General features: G+C 52.9%; 1 protein-coding gene across 1 annotated transcript in view; it reads left to right on the top strand.

The window, feature by feature from the left end:
- Positions 1-18,386, top strand: part of ST3GAL1 (ST3 beta-galactoside alpha-2,3-sialyltransferase 1) — a 116,366-nt gene extending 97,980 nt beyond the window's left edge. Inside the window, exons 6-10 of the mRNA XM_025394447.1 lie at positions 6,841-7,037; positions 7,981-8,160; positions 9,772-9,817; positions 11,234-11,353; positions 13,284-18,386. Coding sequence (XP_025250232.1) covers positions 6,841-7,037; positions 7,981-8,160; positions 9,772-9,817; positions 11,234-11,353; positions 13,284-13,457 — 717 coding nt within the window. The 3' untranslated portion in view covers positions 13,458-18,386. The remainder of the gene's footprint in view (positions 1-6,840; positions 7,038-7,980; positions 8,161-9,771; positions 9,818-11,233; positions 11,354-13,283) is intronic.
- Positions 18,387-18,899: the final 513 nt, after the last annotated feature.

The following is an 18,899-nucleotide window of genomic DNA, read 5'->3' as shown; positions in this document are numbered from 1 at the left end:
TCTCAGGTTCCTTCCTGTTACATGGAGGAATAAGCTATTTCACCAGGTTCTCTACAACCCTGCAATCATTAGTTTTAACAATTGTATTTACTTTTGTTGGTTTAATGGGCAAGTATTACTGAACTTACGTGTTTTGTTTTGTTTTCAGTATTAATTAAGGCTGAATATATTTCCACTTAGTTGTTCCCTGTTTACCAGATGTCCTCCCCTACCTGCAGCCCTTCTCTGCAGTCTTTTTCTGAAGTTTAGCCTCTGGTGACTGATCCCAGGGTAGCCACTTGGAAGGAATGGGGCTTCATCCTCTGGAAATCAACAGAAAGGAGCGGGGCTTTAGAGCTTTGGGATTCTAAAAAATGTACAGATAATACAGAGACTACATGCTTTGAATAAAGAATCGGGATAGAGGCAGGGAATATTTGACATCAAAGCCATCCTGGGAGTTCCTGGCTGCGCCATTGCTTTGCTTAAAGGCCCCCCTGCAGGCAGGACCAGTTCATGAACAGAACTGGACTTGGGTCCTGATATGGTTTGGCTGTGTCCTCACCCAAATCTCATCTTGAATTGTAGCTCCCACAAATCCCACATGTTTTGGGAGGGACCCGGTGGGAGATAATTAATCATAGGGGCGGTTTCCCCCCATACTGTTGAGGGAGCTGGAAGAGTCTTAGGTGAGAATGTGAGGTCCCGAGCTCCCATCCTGCCCTGAGCTTCATAGTCCTCATCAGTCAAGTGGGCATCACAATTCCACCTCGTCCCAGCCCTGGCAGGAAGAGGGACACAGGAGCAGTCACCGGGGCTCACTCTTTGAGTTGAGTTGAGTTGAGTTGAGTTGAGTTGAGTTGAGTTTACAAATCAGCCCTGTGCCCTGCCCTGCAAGTGAAGAGACTACACCACCATCCCAGGCTGGACCTACTGACCCCTGTGACCCTCTCCTCGGGTCTCTGTCCCAGATATCCAGGAACAGGGATCCCTTCTTCCCCAGTCCCCATGTCCAATTCGGAGACAAGCTATGTTGAATTCTGACTCTGCCTTCTCTACTTGCTCCCAACTTGGGAAACCATTCTGTGATACACAGGGAACATTCTCAAGGGACAGAAAGAGTGCGATCCTCCCCTGGTTTCCACCCCCTGCCCTCCTAAGGCATCTTCCCATCCCAGACATCCATGCTCAGTGCCCAAATGCAAAATAATACCATCATACTGTCCACCTGGCACCTAGCACCAACTCTGGCCAGGTCCTGGACCCAGCTATCCAGGTACCACTGCCTCGCCGTCACCACCCCCACCGCCACGAGGGTGTAGCTATTTCATTGTCCTCACTTTGCACTTACTGGGTCACCCACTGTCGAAGGGCACAGTCAGATCCCCTTCTAATTAAAGGACATGGTGGTCTGGGGTCAGACGCAGGATATTCAAACTGTCTTCGTCCTGGGAAACTCACTTCACCTCTGTAAGCTTCAGTTTCCTCACCCATAAAATGGGTCTATAAGATCACCTTTCTCATAGAACCATTATAGCAACTCAGTGAGAATTATCAGGTTCTCAGCACAGAGCCCTGCATAGAGCAACCATAGAACACACGCTTCCACCCAGGGTGAGCCATCGGAGTCCTGCACGAGCCCTTTCTAAGCACCGCCTGTCCCTGCGCTAACCTGTCCATCCACACGGCACCAAGGATGTGGTAGGGGCTCTGTTGTGATGAGCTGAATGAATGAATGTGTGTTAGCTTTAGCAGCTGTCATTCACTTATTCAGTAGACATATCTTGAGCCTGTACTACCTGGCATGCTTGTGTCTGCTGCTTGAATGCCAAAGGGGCCAGGGAAACCAACAGCAGCTGGGGATTGGAACGAGGCCTGCGGTGAGGCGCCAGTGGTGCCAGCCATGTGTGGAAGGCCAGAGACTGATATTTCCAGGGTCCAAGGGAGGCTTCTCAGAAGGTGATGCATCGTTCATTGGCCATGGAAGGAGGAAGGAGGGTGGGAAGGGAGTGCGGGTACCTCTTCCCAACACTCTCGGGACAGGTGTGGCCTGTGGATAGGGACGACTTCCAGCCATCGTGCCTCAAGACAGGACAAACTCTGCCACAGTGCACGCTCCAGAGTTCCCATGGATCATGCCCAAGTGCAGGGTGAGTTGAGGCACCCAGGGCTCCAGCTTCACGGAGATGCCCGCTCTTGGGCTATGCCCCTGGGCATGAGTGGGCTTTCTTACCCCACTTGCCTGACTCCTCACTCGCCTCGCCCACCCTCGCCCCCAGCCTGTAGTGCTTGACTCCATGGAAATCCTCCTTCCTTCTCCTGCCTTACTCCTCATCCCTCTCCAGATGGCACCCACCATGGACACCTGCATCCGCACCTCAGTCCCTGCTTCCAGGGAAGCCGACCCGAGGCCCCATGCTTCCCTAAGGAGCTCAGACCACCAGGCGGCAGGCATTGATTGAGCGCTGATTGTATACAGAGACATATACTTGGAAATTAGCCAGGAAGGCTGGGGAGGGCGTGTCTCTGAACTTCCAAACACTCTGTCCTGTGTTCATATCAGTAGCACTGTCATACCTTTTTTTTTTTTTTTTTTTTTGACATGGAGTTTCACTCTTGTTGCCCAGGCTGGAGTGCAATGGCGTGATCTCGGCTCGCCACAACTTCTGCCTCCCAGGTTCAAGTGATTCTCCTGCCTCAGTCTCCCGAGTAGCTGGGATTACAGGCATGCGCCACCACCCCCAACTAATTTTGTAGTTTTAGTAGAGACCAGGTTTCTCCATGTTGGTCAGGCCGGTCTCGAACTCCCGACCTCAGGTGACCCGCCCGCCTTGGCCTCCCAAAGTGTTGGGATTACAGGCGTGAGCCACTGCGCCTGGCCAGCACTGTCATACTTTTATTGTCACTGACAAAAGGCAGAGAAAACCAGAATCTTTCTTTCCCAAAACAGTGACGCTACATGGAGTAACCTGCCGCTCCATCTCAGCTGGTACGGGGAGGACTTAGGATGATAATCTAGAGAAAGAGCCAGTTTCCCATCTGAGTTCTACCTGGCCCTGCACTCACTCGATGACCTCAGGTGAGCCCTTTCCAGGGCCTGGGCCTCCGTTTCCCCTTTTGCCAGTGAAAGATTGGAACGGATCCAAGATTTCTGAAGTGTGGGGCTTGTGATGTTAGGTGAGGCAGGGCATTAGAGAAAGTCGCATCACAGAGCCCGGAGGTCATTCCTGCCGTCCCTCCTTTCCGCCTGTCTCTGCAGTGCTGGGGCTTCAGTTTGGCCTGGTGTCTTACTTTGCACCTTGTCAGGGCTTGTGAGCCTTGTTCTAAGGGAGAGGAGAGTTTGCCTGGGCAGGCAGCAGGGTAGAGCTGGAACCGAATACAGTAGCTTAGTTTTCATTGCATTGTACAACTACCATTTTACTTCTGCCAGGTAATTCTTGCTTTCTACTTGTGGTAGAGATGAGAGGTTTCCTTTTCAAATAAATTTATTTTTATTTTTTGGCCAGGTGTGGTGGCTCACACCTGTAATCCCAGCACTTTGGGAGGCGGAGGCGGGTGGATCACCTGAGGTCAGGAGTTCGAGACCAGCCTGGTGAACATGGTGAAACCCCGTCTCTACTAAAAATATAAAAATTAGCCAGGCACAGTGGTATGCACCTGTAATCCCAGCTACTTGGGAGGCTGAGGCAGGAGAATCCCTTGAACCCAGGAGGTGGAGGTTGCAGTGAGCCGAAATAGTACCACTGCATTCCAGCCTGGGCGATAGAGTGAGACTCCATCTCAAATAAATAAATAAATAAATTTTTCTTAAATGAGTCATTAAAGTCAGTCAGTAAGAGTCCAGCGAGATGATGTGGTGCTGTGTGAAGCATGCAACATGCTCCTCACACACATCCACGGCCGACCTTGAGTCCTGGCTTCTCGGACCTCTGTGGCACCCCGTAGGCACTCAGTAAATGTCACTGCATGATGGATACACGGTGCCAGGCTCCCAAATCAAAGTAGCGGCATGATGGAAGGCCATCCTGTGGGCCTGGGCACATCCTCACAAGTCTGGGGGGCACAGCAGCCCTTGCTGGTTGGAGACCTCCGTGGAGTTTCCTGCAGGGGAGTCTGGCTGTGGTCCTGTACCCTGGGGCTCTGAGTGTGGTCCCCCCACCAGCCCTGGCGCAGCATCGCCCAGGAGTCTGTTAGAAATGCAGGATTTCGGGGCCAGCTCAAACCTCCTGAGTCAGATCTGTGCCTTAGCAAGCCTCCTGGGGCGTTTTCCGCACATTCAGGATCATGGGGCCGCCCTGGGCAGTTCCATCAGAAGCAGGCATTTTATCTGGATATCGCATTTGTGTGTGTTGACAACGTATTCATAATATTTATTTTAACCACTTGTATGTGTACAATTCAGTGGCATTAAATACATTCACAGCGTGTGTAACCATCACCACTATCTATAACCATAACTAGCAGATTTTTGTCATCCCAAGCAAAAACTCTGTCCCCATTAAATGGTAACTTCCCCTTACCACCACCTCCTCCTCCCAGCACCTGACAGCCACCCTGCCACTCTCTGTCTCTATGAATTTGATTACTCCAGGTAACTCACATAAGTGGAATCAGATAATCTTTGTCTTTCTGTGTCTGGCTTCTTTCCCTAATCATAATATTAGTATTTTCAGGGTCCATCCATGTTGTAACTATTTTGAACTTTTTTCTTTTTATAGCTAATAATGTCCCATCATGTGTCTAGAACATCTTATGTTTGTTTATTCATCCATCACTGGAGACTGGGTTGCTCCCACCTTTTATCTATTATGAATAATGCTGCTTTGAACATGGGTATACCAATATCTGCTTGAGACCCTGCTTTCAGTTTCTGGGGGTGTATACGTAGGAGTGGAGCTGGCAGGCCACATGGCTGTTCTGTCTTACCTTTTGAAAGACCACCTGTTTTTTTACCTCAGCTGCACGGTTTTACATCCCCACCAGCAATGCAGGAGTTCCATTTTCTCCACATTCTCACCGACTTGTTGTTTTGCACTTTTACTTATAACTGTAGCAGTGGGTGTGAAGTGTGGTCCAGATTGTGCTGCTTCCCATGACGTGTTTAATGGTCTTAAGCCAGAGGAGAGGCTGCCTGGGTTTAACTGGAAGAGCAATCTGGTTCTGCTTGCGTGCCTCCCCTTGGGGCATCTGATTCCTTCCATTGCAGTGGGGACTGGGTGCCCCGGGATCTCCCTACATATGCCCAGGTCACTTATCTTCTGGATAGTGGCCAAAGCCACTGCTGGTCACTTCCTCCTCTCCCAGCCACTCCTTGCCTCTGGGGCCTGGAGTAGCTGATGGGAACCGCCCCACAGCTTACCACCCCTACCAAAAAACCCAGGGTCCAGGCTTTCCAAAGGCTAAGATTCCAAGAGCCAGAGTCAGGGTTGTGTTGTGGGAGAAACCTGCAGGTGGGTTTCTAGTAGCCTGGGTTCAAATCCTGGTTTGTATCTGGGATGTGTTGCTTACCTCTCTGGCCGCAGAGCATCCCACCTCGCCCACAGTGAAATGACACAGCACTGTGGCATGGGGACAGGTGAGGAAGGCTGAGGCACCAACAGGCATCACTACACAGTGTGGCCAGAGCTCCACCTGAGGCGGTGGGCCAGCCTGGGCGTGCAGCGTGGGCCAACAGGGAAACCAAGTCATCCTGGTTTTAGCACTGAGAGTCCTGCATCTAGAGAAACCCCTTAACCTGGGCAAATAAGGATATTTAGTCACCCTGGGAATAAAACTAGTGTTCAGCCTGCGAGCAGCTGACCCTCGAGCTAGGTCTTTTTTCTTTTTTCTTTCTTTCTTTTTTTTTTTTTTTGAGTTGGAGTCTCTCTCTGTCACCCAGGCTGGAGTGCAGTGGCGCGATCTTGGCTCACTGCAACCTCCGCCTTCCGGGTTCAAGCAATTCTCTCTCCTCAGCCTCCCAAGTAGCTGGGACTACAGGCGTGCACCACCATGCCTGGCTTTTTTGTATTTTTAGTAGAGATGGGGTTTCACCATATTGGCCAGGCTGGTCTCAAACTCCTAACTTCACAACCCACCTGCCTTGGTCTCCCAAAGTGCTGGGATTCCAGGCTTGAGCCACTGCACCTGGCCTGGGCTAGGTCTTTAAAAGAAGATGAAAATGATTTGCTAGGCAGATCACAGAGGCCTTGTGCATCCAGCAAACTGCTGATTCTTCAGTCTGACTGGAACCCAACAGTCCTGGGGCCAGGGGAACTGAGGGTCAGGCAGGAGAGATGGCAGACGTCCCTACTGCTCTGTCCCTCATCCCTGGCTGGGGCTGGAGAACTGGCATTTCCACCTACTCCTCGCTCTTCTTGTTAAGGTTTGAGCGAGAGCACATAGCCCCTGGGCCCTGGTGTCTGAGCAGGGTGGGAGTAAGACACAGCTAGAAGACTCCTGCTATTTTTCTATCTTTCAAGCAGCGGTGACACGTAGAGGGATGGAGGGCCTTTTAGAGAGAGGGGAGCCCCCAGGGAAGAGCAGGTTGGAGAAACGCTGATGGCATGTGGAGTTGGAGGGGCCTCTGAGGCCAGGTGTGGTTGGATCACCCAAGTGGCTTCAGCAGTACCTGGCACATAGTAGGTGCTCAGTAAACACTTGCAGAATACATGAATAATCTCTTTACTTCCAGAGTAACCCTTAGTCTCCTTGAAGGAGGAAGTGGAGGTGTCTGTGTGTGAGCCGCCTCCATCTCCAGGGACCCAGCAGAGAGAAGGGTGAACAGGAGGCCCCAGTAAACAACAGCAGGTAGCTCAAGGGCTCTGCTGCCAGGAAGCTGGGGCCACAAAGCCAGGTTGACCACCTTCTGTCCTCCGCCCACAGAGGCTCCAGCGGGAGAAGAAGCCTAATAACTTGAACGACACCATCAAGGAGCTATTCAGAGTGGTGCCTGGGAATGTGGACCCCATGCTGGAGAAGAGGTCGGTGGGCTGCCGGCGCTGTGCCGTCGTGGGCAACTCAGGCAACCTGAGGGAGTCTTCTTATGGGCCTGAGATAGACAGGCACGACTTTGTGCTCCGGTGAGTGCCACACCCTCTCCCAAGCCCACTGTGCTGCACCCAGAGGCCCCTTGGAGCTATAGGAAGCATCTTGGCTCAGGTTCAGGAAGGCAAGGTTCAGTCCTGGTGTCTCTGGACTTACCTAGGGACCCCAGGCTCCACACTGCACCCCCTAGGCCTCAGATTCCCCACCTCTGCATTATTGCAGGACGGGAATGGACTAGAAGGGCCTCTGCGTGCAGAGGAAGCCATACACAGGAGTTCCCCCGTTGTTGGAAGCTTGCCACATGGAGGCCTGGGGAGAGAGCAAAATTAATGTGAGGACTCTTAAATCTTTAAAATTCATCCCCATTTTGTAATCTAGGCCATAATAAAACCACATCTTTTATGTAAAATGTGTTTTTCCCTGTCCCCAAGTGAAATAGATATTCCAGGAAGATACCCCAAGTCTGTCCTGGGTCTCTTGCCGTTCCCACCACACCACTCATAAGTGCTGCATGCTGAGAAGTGCGGGGGTGGGGGCTGGCCGTCCCCAGCAGCCTTCTAGAATAGTCTCTGCTGTCTGTGATTCCTGACTTTAGTCCTTAGACCACTTACCTGCCTCTCGGAGCCTCAGTGTACCAGGTGTCCCATGGGAAAGTCCATGGTAAGGATCAGAGTCAGTTTTCCTTGACTGCAAAACTAGGGCTGTGGAAATAGCCTTTGGATGAGATTGTCTGTGACAGGCGGGCAGCGGTGGTGATGGTTAGACTCCCTTGAGGTCACAAAAGAGAGAAAAATAGCAGAAGCCTTCTCGCTGTGTCTTCATTGTCTCTATTTTACAGATGAAAAGGAGGAGGCCCGGGGAAGGCAGATGACACCCCTGAGGTCACACTGGAGGCTCACTGTCTCTCTCGGAGAGCTCAGGCTCGCTGAGAACATGTGCCCATGCTACAAGACTCAACTTTCTCCCCTTCTCTCCCAGGATGAACAAGGCGCCCACGGCAGGATTTGAGGCTGATGTTGGGACGAAGACCACCCACCATCTGGTGTACCCTGAGAGCTTCCGGGAGCTGGGAGATAATGTCAGCATGATCCTGGTGCCCTTCAAGACCATCGACTTGGAGTGGGTGGTGAGCGCCACCACCACGGGCACCATTTCCCAGTGAGTCCCCCCTGTGGCCCCGCCTCACTGCTCCGCCCCCTGCAGTGACACCCTGTCCCCCAGCCCTGCCGTGGTCCTGCTGTGCCTCCACCGGGGTGCCTCCCCTCCCCCAGCTTCCTTTGGCACACACAAGCCCAGTTCCTGTGGCTGCCTCCCCGACTGTTCCAACTCTTCCTTCCCCATCACTTAACGAACCACAAGCTTTAGTGTCCTCTTGCTAACAATGCCCGGAGGGACCCCCACGCACCCCGGAGACTCTTCGGGAAGAGGGGCCGCCACTAGAAAGGGTCGGTACATATGAGTTCTGCCTCCCTTTATTTCTGAAGTGCAGCCTGACAAATAACAGCACCTTGCTTTTCAAACTTACGTGAGCCTGGCCAGGTGAGGGTTCCTAAGATATGAGGGATGGTGGCCGGGCGCGGTGGCTCACGCCTGTAATCCCAGCACTTTGGGAGGCTGAGGCGGGTGGATCACAAGGTCAGGAGATCGAGACCATGGTGAAACCCCGTCTCTACTAAAAATAGAAAAAATTAGCCGGGCGCAGCGGCGGGCGCCTGTAGTCCCAGCTACTCGGGAGGCTGAGGCAGGAGAATGGCGTGAACCCGGGAGGCGGAGCTTGCAGTGAGCCGAGATTACGCCACTGCACTCCAGCCTGGGCAACAGAGCAAGACTCTGTCTCAAAAAAAAAAAAAAAAAAAAAAAAAAGATATGAGGGATGGGGAGTACAGGTGCAACCTGGGCCCCTCCCCAGGGCAGGCAGTGCTGAGCAAGGCAGCTGTGGCTTCCCTGACAATCAGGAACCTAGTTTTCTGAGCAGGCACCGCACATGGCACTTGGCACATGTTATCTCAATTAATCCTCACAATAGCCGTTATCGTTTGCTCCATTCTCCCAGTGAGGACTCTGGAGCTCGGCCAAGCACCTTGCCCGGGGTTGAACCCCACACAGAGCCTGTGCTTTCCTCTAACCCTGACTGAAGGGAAGTGCTTTGATGTCCAGATTTCCACAAGCCGTCTTGTCTTCGGCCAGGTTTTCTAGGAACAGAGCCAGCCCCGGGATGTGGGTGCAGGAGACTAGGGGTGAGGGAGGCAGACCAGGGTGGGGCGGGGTGGGAGCCAGGTCTGGATGTGGCTCAGCTGCAGTCTCCTCTGGGAGCAGGAATCGCACCCGTGGGACCAGCTTTGACACCTCTGCACTCGGGGTACATGCAACCGCCCAGCTGAGGAAGGGGCAGCCGCGGGTCTCACCAGCCAGTGCCCCAGCTCAGCAGGGGTGCCCTGGCCCTGAGAGGTGGAGGCACCACGGCCCCCACTCCATTCCTTAAGGCTGTGCTTGGAGCAAGTCCTCCTCACCTTTTTGGGGAATAGGGGTCAAAACCCAGCAGAATGTCCTCAAATTAGACAAGGCCGCTCTCTGGTGTCTATCGGGGATTGCTGTGGGCAGGGGGTTTCTGTGGCTGGGGTAGGGAGGTGGGGGTCCCTGAGGGAAGGTGTGGGGGGCAGGAGAGGCTACGCCTGCTTCATTCTCTAGTCACTACCCCCAGAGCTGCGTGCCCAGGTTCCTGGGCCTGTCCCCTGCCCCGTTAACCAGCTTCTCTTTCTCCAACTGCAGCACCTATGTCCCGGTTCCTGCAAAGATCAGAGTGAAACAGGATAAGGTGAGTGGAAGCCCCAGCCCCTTTGTTCTAAGTTCAGGTTTCCTCATCTAAGGCTCTGCTCTCAGGTACAGCATTGAGTTGCAAGACAGCCCCCAGATCCCCAGGCTGCTGGAGGTAGCATCTCCCACTTAGCTAGCCCCCTGGGGGAAGAGGTCAAACACTGGGAGAGATTCTCAAAGCGGGGTCCCCCGGGCCAGCAGCATCACCCGGGAACTTGTCACAGATGCACATCCTCAGGCCCGTCTCGAACCTACTGATCAGAAACCCTGGCCGCCCCGCATTCTGGTTTTAACATGTTCTCCAGGGACCCCTATGCACGCTGTGGTTTGTGAATTCCTCTCAAAGCCAGGCCTCACCTCCTGCCTCTCGTCTCTTTCCATGTCTGCATCTTCCCCAGCAGGCCCCTGGCATGAGGCTGGTCAAGAGATGGGCAAAGGGCAGAAGAAGGAGGGAAGTGAGGTGCCTACCACACTGGCCTTTTGCATACGCTATCAAACTTAGATAGGCTCAGAGAGGTCAGGAAACTTGCCCAGAGACACACAGCTAGTTCTGGATAAGGGTAGAATTGAAGACTTCCTGTGCCTCCAGCATCTTGCCCTTTGCAGTGGGCTGTGCTGCCTCAGGGAAAAGGCCACTTATGGGTCTCTACAGGGTGGCGTTGGTGGAAAGGACAGCCTCCTAGAGATGGTAGGAGGCCACACTGAGAGGTGAATGGTTTACCAGAGGTCCACAGAATCCACCCTTCCAGTCCATTCCAAGGGGCTGGAGTTTGGCTTTCTGGACATGCACGCCCTCTCCTGCCTGAGAAGTCCCTTTCATTATCCTCAAGGCCGGCTTTGGGTGAGGAACCAAGGCCAAGCCTGATACCGGCCCCCTCCCAGCTCAGCTACTGCCGGCTGCGTGACATGGGGCAGGTCACTTAGCCTCTCTGGGCTTCAGTTTTCTTATCTGTAGCAGGAGGAGAGGGAAACCTGGGACATGAGATCATTTTAAGGATTGGCGATGATTCCAGCCATCATCAGGTGGCTTGGTGCTTACGTCTTCACTCATTGACAGTGTCTGGTCCCACCTCACGCTGTTCCCTGGGGCCCCCTTCTCCTGAGCAGTCTCCTGTCTCACTCCTTGGCCTCCTTGGGTTTTTCTGTGTGTCAGCTCAGCGATCCTCCTCACACCGTCCTGTAGGGCCCTCCTCTGCATCATTGCTGTCCATAGCACTTATTAGCTCAGCACCTCTGTCTCTTACTCATGTGGATGAGTGTCCATCTTTCCCACGAGCGTGGAAGCCCACGAGTGCAGGGGTATCCGTCAGGCTCATGGCTGTGCCTCCATGGCCGCAACAGTGTGTGTGTCTGATAGGCACTCCATGTCCTTTGCCCACCGGAACTCACTAAGGGCCATGTCTTCCCATCCCCGCAGATCCTGATCTACCACCCAGCCTTCATCAAGTATGTGTTTGACAACTGGCTGCAAGGGCACGGGCGGTACCCATCTACCGGCATCCTCTCGGTCATCTTCTCAATGCATGTCTGCGATGAGGTATGCCACCCTCCCCCTGCCCGCAGGGCTGCCCGGAGGACAGAGCTCACCGTCCTGTGTTCCTGAGGGAGGGCAGGGAGAGGGAGGGCAGGTAGACCTAGCCTGCCTCTTCCAGAAGCTCGGATTCTGTCTCTATGTCAGGGCTTGCAACGTGTGTCTCCCAGGGTGTTGCAGTGAGTAACAGTGCTCTATGAGAAAGTTCTCAGGAGCAAGAGTTCTGGCACATTCTGTGTGAGTGCCCAGGACCATGGCAGTGGAAGCTTGGATCAAGCAGCAGATTCCGGATACAGGAGCGGATTCTCATAGTGAGAATTGTCTAAGGCTGCGGTTCTCAATCCCACTTACTCCTTAGAATCATCTGTGGGTCTAAGTTCCAGCACCCAGGCCACATCCTGGCCCAATTTTTCCAGAATTAATGGAGCCAGGCCCCCATGGGTTCCACTGTCTGCCGACATTGAGAACCAGTGATCTCGAGAAGCATGCATTTCCCTTCTGACGTCCTTCGCCGTCTACCAGGCTGTGTTCGGGTTTCCACGGATGCTCTGAGAGGCTTGCTGCCGCCCCAGGAAGAGGAGCAGGAGGGCGGGTCACACAGCCCCCACTTCCTCCCTGACCCTGGGTTCAGGCAGGGCCCTTCTTGTCTCGTCCAGCCCAGCCCCAGCCCCACCCTGCCTGGTGCCTGGTGGAAATCCCAGGAAGGGGTCAGAGGCACTGCAAGGCAGGTCCCCAGGCTCAGCCCTGCCCTGGTGTTCCCAGGTTGCAACGTGGGTGCCCCTGTCATTTCCGCACCCCACCCACCTCCAGCCAGCTGGTCCCAGACCCTTGCTTGGGTTTCTGCTCAGAGCCCTTTCTCCCATCATTCCCACCTGTTTGGCCCTAATGTCCCTGCCCTGGAGCAGGCCCACGTCCATGTTGCATTTCCTTAGAAAGCCACATATGGCATGGAGCTGTCCGCTGTCCCCTCTTTGTCCCCACCCCTCCAATCTGTCTTCCACGCTGCAGTGCATATAGCACATCCTCTCCCTGGAAACCCCTCCATGCGATTCCTTCCAGTCATCTTGTACTGATTTTCTAAGACTCGACCCACATGCCACCTCCTCTGAAGAGCTTCCTCTGACTTCTCAGGGCATCAGCCCCTCCCTCCTCTGTGCTGTGGGAGCCCTGAATTTAGCCCCAGTTCCAACAAGCATCGCTCAGTCAGTGACTCCAAGAAGCTGTAAGCCCCAAGGCTGCTTCCCCCAGCAGCTGCCTAGCTGGCATCTGATCAAGCTCTGCCTGAACTTCAACACAGCCAGTAGGGTGCTGGGCTCAGAATAAATGCACAGCGTTTGTCATGTATGTGAAAGGCCTGGCCTAGTGGCCACGAGGGCGCCTGGTCCAGATGAATGTTGGCCGCAGAGAAGAAAGGGATCAGCCCTGCCCTCTGCCTCATTGCAATTGTGATTCTTGGACCCATTTTCCAGATGAGGAAAGTGAGGCTCAAACAAGTGATTTCACATGCCCAGAGCATCATGGAGTGGCAGAGCTGGGATTTGGGGCAGTTTGCTTGGCCCCAAAGCCCTGCTTTCCTTCCACTCTCTTCCATTCCATGGCCTCCTTCCTATTGCCTCCCTCTGTAGCTCCTCGATTCTGGAAGAATAGGTTGCCCTTGCTGCAGAGGTAAGACCCGGGCTCCGAGACCACCCACATGCAGTCATCTCTCAGGGTGCTTCTGGCATTGGACTTGAGCTTTACTTAACTTGCATTTGCTTCACCAAGCCTCTGAGAGTTCCAGGAATGTAGAGAAGGGTTTTAATGAAGGGTTAGTCTGAGTCCTTGGAAATGCTGTTTATGGTCCTGTGGGATTCCAGGAACGCCTACAGGCTTCCTTTCTCAGAGGTGCCACCAGCAGCCCTGCTGTCTGGTTCTCATCTTTGCTTTGCCCCCACAGGTGGACCTGTACGGCTTCGGGGCAGACAGCAAAGGGAACTGGCACCACTACTGGGAAAACAACCCTTCCGCGGGAGCTTTTCGCAAGACGGGGGTGCACGATGCGGACTTCGAGTCTAACGTGACGGCCACCTTGGCCTCCATCAATAAAATCCGGATCTTCAAGGGGAGATGACGCAGTGAAGGGTTGAGGATGGACGCACTGTCACACCTCTGCGTTTCCAGCCCCAGCATCTTGCCGGAGCCGTTCCATCCCGGAGCTTGGAGGGGCAGCCTCAGGTGTGTGCCCAGGCACCGCTCGCAGCCTCTTGCACCCAGCCATTGGCAGCATCTATTCAGCAAGGTCACTAAGCTCTGCCAGAGTGGCAGAGCATGTCTCGGAACCTGTCTTGAGTGGGGACAGCATCCCCCCACCGCTGCCCCAGAGCTGGGGAGGCGCTGGGAAAGGTTCAACCTCCACACACTAAAATCATTTTAGCTCCTGGAGCGAGCTTGGGGAACAAATGTGGAAGACGCCTATATTCTGAGAGACAGGACAGTTTCCCAGGAAGATGGGCAGAGACTTGAGTGGCGATTATGTCTAGCACAGAGACATGCCAGGCGCTGTTGGCACCCGGGGCAAGATGCTGCCCTTCTTTGCACGAAGCCCGGCCTCTCGCTTGGCGTGACAACCCTGTCATCTTCTTCCCAGAACTCATTTATGAGCCACCAGAGGCTCCTACCCCAAAGATTTTCACAGAAACTGGAGGCCAGGTGCCGTGGCTCACACCTGTAATCCCAACACTTTGGGAGGCCGAGGCAGGAGGATCACTTGAGCCCAGGAGTTCAAGACCAGTCTGAGCAACATAGTGAGACTCCTGTCTCTACAAAAATTAAAGATTTAAAAAAATTAGCCAGGCATGGTGGCACACACTTGTAGCCCCAGCTACTAGGGAGGTTGAGGAGGGAAGATCTCTTGTGCCCAGAAGTTTGAGGCTGCAGTGAGCTGTGATCACACCACTGCACTCCAGCCTGGGCAACAGAGTGAGACCCTGTCTCTGACAAAAAAAAAAAAAAGGAAAAGAAAAAATCCCCAAACTTGGCGCCGTGTTTCTGACTCCTGCAGATACCTCTTCCCAAGCAGATGTTCCTTTGAGTAGTCCATCTCGTGGTTCTAATCGTGGCAAGAGCGGATCTGACCACTTCCATGTGCCTTTGTATTTGGGAAAGAAAAGCATGCATGGGCTGAAATGAAACAAAAGCCCTTACTTGGGAAAAGGGACCCCCACCAGCGGCCCTGCTTGCTCTCTGGCTGGGAACATCTTTTCTGGTTTCCTGAGCCAGCACCTGAATTGGAACAAAGCTCTGAGGATATTCAACAGCACCCAGCAGCGCGTCAGAATGGAACGTACATTCTCATTCTCAGACTCTTCAATAGGGTGCCCGCAACCTCCAAAGCCACACGGGAGGCTGCCAGCAGCATTTTCCCCGAGGGCCTGAGCTCAGGGTCAAGTCCCTGCTGGCCATCTTGGGGCTGTCACTGGGGGTCTGGGCCAAGGATATCCCAGGAATGGTGACTGCCACATACCTCATCTTCTTACTCCCCAGCTGTTCTCCTTTCCTTGTTAGCCTTCCTGATTATTTATTGATTCTTTTTTTATTCAACTGACATTGTTGCACCCTGGCTCTGTTGGTGGTCCTGGTGTTTTAATGAAGCTTGCCTCACCCAGTAGCTGGGAAACGGGGGTGTGTTTAAGGGGGGTCTGTAGGAGTCCTCAGACGTGGGATGTTGGGGATATCTAGGGCTTGGATGGTTTGTGGAATGTCCTCAGCATCCTCCCGTTCCAACCCAACCTTCCTTCTTCCTCATTGTGGACTTGGATTTATTCTCAGGCTAGGAGTCTCCAAAACTCTGTGAAACCTTACTGCTGCTGGGTGGGGAGTGGAGAGTAACAGAAATGTGGGAACCAGTGATTGTTGGCTCCAGTTACTAATGTTTAAGCAGGAAAACCACTTTTCTTGTTGAAGATATCCCTGAAAAGGCCGCTGCTGCTTTGAGGAGGCGTGACTTTTTCCTGGTGGAGCGTGACGGAGGCGTGGGGCCTGTGCTCCCAGGCGCGGGGGAGCCCCCTCTGCACACAGGGAGGGAGGAGCTTGGGGACATCAGTGATGGGTCACAGGTGGCTTCAGGCCATTCACAAGAGTCCCCGGAAGTTGCATGCCAAGTTTGGTTTTTTCCCTGAATCTCTACTTATGAGCATTTTTCTGGAGAGAGGGTCTATAGCTTTTATCAGATTCTCAAAGGTTCAGAATGGGGAATGTGTTAAACAGAAAACCTGTTTCAGCTTTAAAATCCTCCAAAATTTTAAGATTTTTTTTTTTTCTGAGAAAGGCTGGTAAATCGCTGAGTCGTCATTCAGAACATACAGCCTCGAAGGGCAGAGTTCACAGCCATATATGAGGTGAAGAACTCAGCAAATGTTTGTTGAGTGGCTGAGTGACTCCAGGGGCAGACTCCAGATCATCAGACACTGAAACAGAGAGTGTTGCTATCTCCTGAACTCTTCCCTTTCTCCTAAAAGCTGAGTCTATACAGGGATGGCAGGCTCGGGCTGAGCAATCAACTTCTCTGGGTTTTGCTGTGCAGGAATAGGTCCCTCAACATGAAGAGGCGTCTGTGTCTGAGCCACATGCTGCCTGGGTCGATGGCCTGGTCTCCGTCTGGTCTCCCCGTCTCCCACTAGGATGGTCAAGCTGTGAGATCTCTTCCAGCCTCCAAATCCAGCTTTGCCATTATACTGATGAGAAAATCAAGGCCACATTGCAGCTGGGTGGGGAGTGGAGTGTGACAGGCATGGGAGAGGACAGTGATTGTTGACTCTAGTTACTGATGTTTAATCAGAAAAACCACTTTTCCTGTTGAGCACATTTCCTAAAAGGCTGCTGCTGTGTAGGGAGGTGTGGCCTTTTCCTGGTGGAGTGTGAAGGAGGGAAGTGACGGGCAGTCGTGAACTGTCTGGGACAGATAGCACAAGTCAGAGTTTGAGCAGAAAAAGGGTGTTACCGGCGCTATGTTGAAATTGTCCGGAGGCGGGCTTTCCCAGCAAGTCTCCATTCAGCGTCTGGAAAAAGTGTAACCAGAATGGAGGCGTCTGACTCTCCTGGGCTCTCTCAGCACCGAGCTCTGTCCGCAGGCTGCCTGGGTGGCCTCTCATGCCCTCCAGTGCAGGAGACCACATTTCTCTTTCCCATAGCAGATAGCTCTTATGTTTCATTGGCTTAGCAATGGGCACTTAATGGAATAAAAGCCAGTTGTTGCAGCCAGAATTAAATGCACCAGTTTGGCTTAAACCAACTGGAACTCATCCCTGGGGTGAAGGTGGCTGGGAATTAGACAGAGTGTGTATTAGCCAAAGGGCAGTATGCATGCTGTCAGTAGGAGTACGACGAGCACTCGTGGCAGGCACGTAGTGCCGGGGGCTCCCGCAGGCCCCTGAATCCCAGCCCACAACTCTTTCTACTCTGCAGACAGAGAGTTCCTTGGAGACTGGCCCTGCGTTCAAGCAGAGAACAGAGGGGTCCCTGCCTGCAGCACCCAGCGCTGAACCTGAAGCTGCAAAGATAGGCTGACGAAGTGGCCCATGAGGTGTCAGCAACATCCCAGCCCCCTGGGTCTCCCCAGTGAGTCAGGGCACTGATTTGCTCTAGCTGGAGCTACATGCACCTCCCCTGCCCTCAGCCACCTTTTAGGGGAGAAAGGAGGACACAGTTATAACCTCTGGTTCTCTGCAGGGATCCTGGGCTGGAAGAAAGTTCATAAATGGATGAATGCCTTTTAAAACTCTGGCTTTTCCAAACATCATTCAGCAAAGCATTTGGTTAGGCTTAGAGAGAAAAGCCAGATATGAGAAAATAGAACGTAAAATAGGGGGAAAAAACATAAAGAAGGTAGAGAGGGCAGTTAAGATCTGGGTGATTCTTTAGGGAAAGGGCTGGTTGGGAGGCTTTGATGGAATCCCATTCTCTGCCGTGGCCAGAAGGTGGTGCTAGAGGCCAGTCCTACCTGGATGTGACTCTGGCCTCCTGGCAAAGGTGGATTAACACCACAAAGAACATTTTGAACTGGTATGTTTGCTTTGAAGTAGTCTGAAAATAAATAAAAAGGAAACCAAAAGAACTCTCTCTCCCTCCCCTGGCTAGGATCAAAAATGCTGTGTGCAGGGAAGCCCAAGCCTCAAGGGGCCACTGTCCAGCTAAAGATGACTGCACACCAGCCATGTGCCATCAGGAACCAGCACCTGTCCTTGCCCCTGAGAAGAGCCCCAGGGGTATCATTATATCCATCGTGGACATCTGGTTTGCAGCAAATGTGGCTACATGCCATCAGGATTATCCTGCCCTGTGAACTGGGCTAGCCAGTTTTGAGATAGAGTCAGCCTCCCCATTTTTGTTTGTCATGAAAACACCAGCTCCTGCACCTCTGGGGTGCTCCCTGACACTTGTGCAAAGAAAAAGAGGAAGACTTAGAAGAAAAGGCAGAGACAGGCAAGGCAGCATCTCACAGCTTTTCAGGATCAGGGCATTACCGACTTTTTTTTTTCTTACCAAAAGAGCACTGAATTTCCTATGGGCGGTGAGCCACCTTTACACCTCCTATTCTCCCTCCCAGCCCATCAGGCGATCCCATCATCCAGCCTCATCACTCAGCTTCTTCCTAGTACAAAACTGCCATTGGTTGCACGTCCTGAGCTGGGGGACGTCAGCTTTAACCCTAGCCTGTGTCAGGGCTTCCCCCTTAAGCCCCCCGCCCCTTAGGGTGATCGCGGGTTCCTTCCCTTACTCCTGCGCAATCGCTTCCCTTCACTGAATTCCCTTCAAAGCCAAAGTTTCTTGAGCACTTTTTCTTGTGTGCAGTCTTGTGTGTTTGGCTGTTGGTGTTTTAAAATTTGCTTTCTATTCCCCTTCGCCTCTCTCCATGTCGTTGCGCAGCTGAGCACTGGTTGGGATGCATTCAAATAACGTTAGCAAGATCCTGCTTTCCTCAGCCCCCGCTCTGTTTTATTTATTGTTTAATATTTCCAATGATCCAAATCAAAGTGAATAAATAAAGAGCTATTTTATCGTTTGGGGGTGTGTGTTGTTTTTCTACAAGGGTCAGGCATTTGCGCTGCCTTCAACCCTCCAGCTCAGAGGGCCTACTGGGTTGGCGTCACCACTACTGAATGGCCAGATTTCAGAATACAGAGGAGAGCCCCAGCATAGGCCTTGGAGAGGCCTCTTCTCAAGCCCAGGAGTGCCGTGCCCTGCTGTGTGACTGGCGAGTCACCTACCTTCTCTGAACCTCCGCTGCCTGCCGCATGTGTCAAATGGGCGTGACAACACTGGCCATCAGAGGGGATGTGAGATTAAAAACAAAAGCATCTCAAGAGGCCCAGTAGACATGCACCACCTGCTTGAACGTTTGCTGAGTAAATTCACCTTGGCCAGGGCCTGATATGGGCTGGCCTAGAGTCTGTCCTCCCCCACAGAGACAGGCACACCCAGGGGTGGGCATGAGTTTGGTCCAAAGTTGGCACTAATCTCCCTTTAAAAAAAAACAGATTCAGAAACCCAGTGTTGGGAGCCTGTAAGATAAAAT

The sequence above is a fragment of the Theropithecus gelada genome, chromosome 8, assembly GCF_003255815.1.
Source record: "Theropithecus gelada isolate Dixy chromosome 8, Tgel_1.0, whole genome shotgun sequence".
Lineage (NCBI taxonomy): Eukaryota > Metazoa > Chordata > Mammalia > Primates > Cercopithecidae > Theropithecus > Theropithecus gelada.
Note: the sequence above shows the minus strand (reverse complement) of the source record. Positions and strands in the feature narration are given on the sequence as shown.